At 35.9% G+C, this 6,164-nt stretch overlaps 2 protein-coding genes across 2 annotated transcripts; both read right to left on the bottom strand.

Moving 5' to 3' along the window:
• Nucleotides 1–352: 352 nt before the first annotated feature.
• On the bottom strand, nt 353–2,153 carry LOC141611570 (putative acetyltransferase At3g50280). Its single transcript, XM_074430147.1, has one exon. It carries the CDS (start codon nt 1,926–1,928, stop codon nt 516–518), a length of 1,413 nt encoding a protein of 470 aa, XP_074286248.1. The 5' UTR covers nt 1,929–2,153; the 3' UTR covers nt 353–515.
• A 2,658-nt stretch (nt 2,154–4,811) lies between these two features.
• Nucleotides 4,812–5,225, bottom strand: LOC141613304 (uncharacterized). Its single transcript, XM_074432038.1, has one exon. It carries the CDS (start codon nt 5,223–5,225, stop codon nt 4,812–4,814), a length of 414 nt encoding a protein of 137 aa, XP_074288139.1.
• Nucleotides 5,226–6,164: the final 939 nt, after the last annotated feature.

Genomic DNA, 6,164 nt, shown 5'->3' with positions numbered 1-6,164 from the left:
ATGTGACGGTAAATAGTAACATATCCTAAGACTTCTGTTATATCGTTGTCGCTTTAACAAAAAGTGTAGTAACATTATTTCCTTTTTTTAATAGAAGAGTACATTTTTTTTCTCTCCATTTCCTCTCACAAACACATTTAATAATATTATCTCATTTATACTCTATTAAACATTTATTTTTATCTATAAATCGTGAACCGTTCGATGTTGACAGGATATACAATCTGGGCCATTAATAGATAATGACCTATCCATTTCTTTTTAGAATGGAGAGAATTTTAGCTCGTACATCACGTGCTCTTTCTTGGAAGTGGAAGTAAAAGTAAAAGTAGCAAATCAGATAACAAAGTGAGACAATGAAAGTCTGAAATGTTACCCACTAAATTTGATGACAGGAATAATGATGATCAAATACTAACCTTCACAAATGAATCAATAATGACACAAACTTTTAGTTATAAAATGTTGAAAAGTTATACGTAGTAGAACTCAATAAAACAATTTGGGGTTGTCAATTAAATTGATGACACGAAACTCATAAATTCTTCATCTAGTTCAAGAACGTTCATGGTTTCAGGCTTTAAGCAGACCTCTAAATCCACACTTCCACCTCCTTGACGTCCTGGATTAGCGGTCACCTTCCCGTCTTCCTTACTAGCATAACCAGCTAGAACAGCTACCGCCTTACCAAGTCCAAATTCAGGCCCATACATGTCGAACCTTGAAGATCCACCAATTTTTATGTTATTAGGCCTGTAATAGATCGTACCCGGACCGGCTTGGACAACCATGGGATGCTCCTCAAATATCTTGATCAATCCACGGTAGGCTTTTTCGTCGTGACTTTTGATACTTTGGTTAATCAATAATGCTGATCGGCCCAAACCCTTGTTTATTAAATCGCTCACCTTAGAACTACTTTGGGTTCCCGTAAGAAAACAACGAAAATATTCGGGTGGGAATGGGGGATTGAATATTGCCCGTGCATTAATGACGATACCACAATGAACCTCGTCATCGGGTTTTAAATTTCTAGCTCGCGTTATGGACTGCCACATAAACGCGCATAAGGCCTGGAAAGAGGATATGCTGTTATGAGGCCCACATTCTTCATTCGCCTTGGCCTTAAGTATTGATATCGACTCTGGCGAAAAGCAAAATATCCGAACTCTTAACGGGCCTGGATCGTACCGGGATATGAATTCTTCGGGTTCGAGGTAAGGCAACTTGAAGATTGGGCCGTTTCCTTTTTGAGGAAATAATGTCTCAATTATCGGTTTCTTAGAAATGGAAATCTTTTGGACCGCTTCAAGGGTCAAAGCGTTATCCTTTTCATTTTTGTCGTTAATTTGAAAAAAAATCTCGGATAGGGTTGATATGAAATGCCATAAAGACGTACCATCGGCTATGCAATGGTTCATAGTAAAACCGATAAAAACCCCATCGACGAGCTCGGTCACTTGGACTGACAAAAGTGGTCTAGTATGACCGTCATGATTGACCGATTTCTCTCCAAGCTCAAAAAATGATTCTACAATAGGATGTACGTCAACCGAGGAAAGGATGTCGGATACCGTGTAGTCTACCGAGGCATGTACGAGGGTGGCACCAGTGCCTGCCTCGCAATCCACGTAAAAAGAACAATCATGCTCATCATGAAATTTTTGTGTCGCAAGTCGACCCGCTAATGGGTAGAAGTGCACCAGGGAGATGTACAAAGATTTTTCGATCTTGTTAAGGGTGTTAGGTTGTAATTTGGTATCGAAAAGGAGACCTTTCTGCATGGTATCCATTGTTAACATGAATAGATCTGGAATACCCATGTGAATTGGTGTTTTTGAGGCTTCATTACCTAAATTTACTGTGGGTTTAACAAAACACTCGGATATAACCTTGAGTTTACGGGTTTCTTCGCGATAATTTCCCATTTGTTAATGTTTTTGAGCTTAATATAAGTTTTTTATGAAGTATTTTGGTCTTTTTTTTGGTTAATATTTAAGACCTAGAACCACGACCATATGTTATATATAAGGATTTTGCTGGTCAATTACTCTCATAGTCTCATGTTGCCAATAGTTGTCGATAATCTTGTAAAATTACCGACTTTAGGTCTATGAATGCTTAGCCCGAGGCTTACATACGTCACTCCTTACGAATGTACGAATGTATATGAACCATGAACATGCTCTCCCAAAAGAAGAAGAGAACAAAACAAAGAAAATGATTGATAAGATGTCATGTTTGAATTTTCTTAGTGCCGTGAATTATTCTAGACCAGTTATAATTTGATCCCATCTGTGAATTCAATTCAACTGATCCGTTTATTTTGGGTCAAGACAGGTAACTTTGTTCGGTGACCTATTTGTAAAGTATGAGACGGTTTTAATGATCTCTATATTATAAAAGTTAAAATATTTAAAGAGATGTCATTGGCTACTTATTTTAAGGGATGGAAACACTACTACAAATTCAGGCAACTACAACGCCCCATTAACAACGAGTATTCACGAAAATCACAATAGACGTTGTAGAATGTATGGCGCGAATTTTACTAAAATGAATTACAACGGGTATGGTTATAAAAACCGTTGTTATTAATTTTAACAACGGGTTACACATACACAACCGTTGTTACTAATGTGGCGCAAAATTGACGCAAAGTTAGTGAAAAGTAATCACAACGGTTGCTTTTGAAACCCGTTGTTAAAACTTCTTTGACAACGATTGTTAATTTACAACCGTTGTTAAAACTTATTTGACAACGGTTGTTGTTTAATAACCGTTGTCAATACCTTCCATACTATAAACCACACAAACACAAGTCTGCTGCAGCCACAAAACACAAACCTTAATACACAAACACAAACCAAAGAAGTTGACCAAACACAAACACAAAACACACACTTTCTCATCGTCTCTTTCTCTCTTTCTCATCGTCGCTTTATCTTTCCGTCATCTTTGTTGATTTCATCGTCTCTTTACGTACGTTCGTAATTATCGGTTTGTTTCATCGTCATTATTTTATTTTTCTAATTATTTCATTTCCATGTATGTGTTTTTATCGACCATTAGGTTCCGTTCAAAGATCTCGCTATATCGTCATATAGCCGCATTTCTTGCTTTTGCTCCGTCAAGCCATCTTCTTTGGCGTCCTTGACGGATCGAGCATAGTAAGAGTCTTAAGGATGATATCATTCATTTTGTTGGAGTTTGGAGTTTGTTTTGAAAGATTAAGGAGAGGGTTAATTTATTTGGAGTTTGTTTTAGCAATTAGGGTTTGGAGAATATATTGAGATAATGGAAATGCATCTTATTACTAACCCTTCTCATTCCATATTGTCCGTTCATATGCGAGTGATGGCGTAATAACTGGATCTTGATGATGATTGATCTATGGAGTTCAAAAAATGGAAGCAAATCAAACAAGCATAACTCAACACTTTCAAAATTATCATTTCATTTAATTTTAAACCAAATACATTACAAAGAATTATCGAAATCAAAAGATGTATAATAAGCCAGGAACAACCCCGGTTAAGCGTAAAAAGCGCTTCTCAACCGGCCACCAATCACGCCACTCGGTATACCGCTAACTTACGGGTCATTGGCTTCATATTTTGCAATAACAGATTGAATATATGCAAGGACACGACTTGCATGTGGAGATAAGGTTGGAAGAGTACAACTCAACATATCTCTGGTCGCAGACCAAGTTGCGAGTAAAGCCGACGAGGGTATGAAGATGATGATGATGATGAGGCTTTGTTGACAAGCCGGATTGCTTCACGCCTCTTAATCCAATAATTCCGTTGATGTTCAAGGGATGCTTTGATTAATGGGTGTTGATCGGCGGAAGCCCTTGGCGAGAACCTTCCCATCATCTTCAATCGTTTGTGTAAGCCATTCTTCGTTGTTGATAAAATTAGGGTTCATTGCCATGTTGTTTCAATTAATGAATGTTAGTAAAGGATGCTTTAATATTTATAGTCACATTTATAAGTTTTTTCAAAACCGTTGGTAATTAATTTAAGGGATATTCTGCATGCATCGGAATTATAACGGGCCGTAATTATGCATGCATCTAGTAATATTTAATTTTTTTTTTTATTTTTTAAGATCAAACAACAACGGTTATTTATTAAAAAACCGTTGTCTTTAGTTATAACAACGGTTTTGTATATTAAAACCGTTGTTATAACTTTCCCTCCAAAATTGAGTCACACTTTCCACAACGGGTTTTTATACTTAAAACCGTTGTTAATATTTTTAACAACGGTTTCCTTAAGAAAACCAACCGTTGTTAAAACCTTTTACAACGGACGCTTTAACAACGTCCGCTTTTTTATATAACAACGGTTTTTGACCGTTGTTATAGCCTGTATCTGTAGTAGTGAAAAACTTTATTTGTAGGCTCCTCCATATTTCATTAATCAATTTAACTAGTGCTTTATTTGAATATTCTACAAATTACTACAATTGCTTGATTTAATGAATAACACACCCACATACGGAGTATATAATTATACTCTTATCGTATGATCTCAGTGAATACAAAAAATTAGTGATATAATTATACAAAAAAAAAGTATGCAAAAAAAAAAATTACAAAAAAAGAAGACGGATAAATCTTAATAACTAATATTGTTTTAATATGGTGAAAAATAATAAATATCAAATCGCTCATTCATTTTTTATTTTTTTGGTAGAATGTAAGGATATATTATAACATCACCGAGCAATCGTTACATCGACTCTTACAATTTGTATATGACAGCTTACATACAAGCTACATCATAAAAACCTCCCAATTCTCACAAATGTAGCCAATGGAAGGACATAATGTCCTGCCATCTATTCTTACATCTATTTCTGGTCACATTTTGAATGTTACCTACAACATACTCAGGCTTAAACAATACATTGTTTATCCTGCAATGGTTTCTCATCCACCAGACATTATAAAGAGCAGCCACCAGAATGGCAGCTAAAATGTCAGCTTCAGTCTGGGACTGGAAAGACTTCCTGCTCCACCAGTCCTCCATGTTTGATGTAGGCAGCTCAATCTTACAACAATCAGAGAGCAACTGGATACACCTGCTACTATAGGGACACTGAAAAAAGAGATGATCATGTGTCTCCTTATCAGTCCCACACAGATCACACCCTTCCTCTGCACTACCAACCAACCTGCATAATCTATCCTTAGTGAGCAATCTCTTCCTCATAATCAACCACCCTATGAAACAGTGTTTAGGGAGGTTTACAGTATTCCAAATCCACAAATGCCAAGATACAACTGGATTATCCTGTAACGCCCCGTAATTTCGGACCGTTAATATATTTCGAGAATAATTTATTAATCAAATAAAATTTGATATTTAAGTATTTAAAGTAAAAATAATTCAAAGAATATAATTTTATTATATTTTGAAGAAAAGTATTTATTTTGATAGTTTCGAGATGTTTAAAAATAGTTTAAACCGTGTAAAATCTTTTATTTCGAAATAAGGGCATATCGGGGGGAAATGACAATTCTTTTGAACGTTGGGTAAACGAATTTGGAAATGGGTCGTATGAATACTCAATTTTCTTGTAATCTCGTGTTTAAAAACTTTGGTCTTGTCGGAATTTGCATTTGACTTACGGTTTTAATTATTATCGAAACGAAAAAAACCGACTCGAAAAATCCCGACTCAAACCCGCTCTTTCCTTTCTTTCTCTCCTTTCCCGCGGACCACACCCCCTCCCCTTCATTTTTCTGATTTTTCTTTGTTCTTCATCCTCTAACATTTCCCTTTTTCATCAAAACACCATTTTATACCAAATCAAGCTCAATTTCACCATAACTTTTGCGTTTCTTATCGGATTTTTGCATAATTTACATTTCCGGAATCCTCTCGTCGAGATCTACAACCTAGTATGTTTTAATTTCAGTTTTCTTGAAGTTGTTTTAAGACGAATTTTCGGTAATTTCGGTATTTATGTACTTATTATGGTGTTTTTATTGTTTAATTAGGTGAAGAATTGGAGGACGAGTTTGGGGACTCGTATATTGTCGAGGATAGCGGCTAGTGCTTGTTAGGGTTTGGGTTTAAGGTGCTAATTGCTCTTTTTCTAGCTTAAGGTAACATATTTCGAGTTACTCGACGAAAGATCGTCACATG

Source organism: Silene latifolia, chromosome 11 (assembly GCF_048544455.1).
Source record: "Silene latifolia isolate original U9 population chromosome 11, ASM4854445v1, whole genome shotgun sequence".
Classification (NCBI taxonomy): Eukaryota; Viridiplantae; Streptophyta; class Magnoliopsida; order Caryophyllales; family Caryophyllaceae; genus Silene; species Silene latifolia.
The sequence above is the reverse complement of the archived record's forward strand: the minus strand, read 5'-3'. Positions and strand labels throughout refer to the sequence as shown.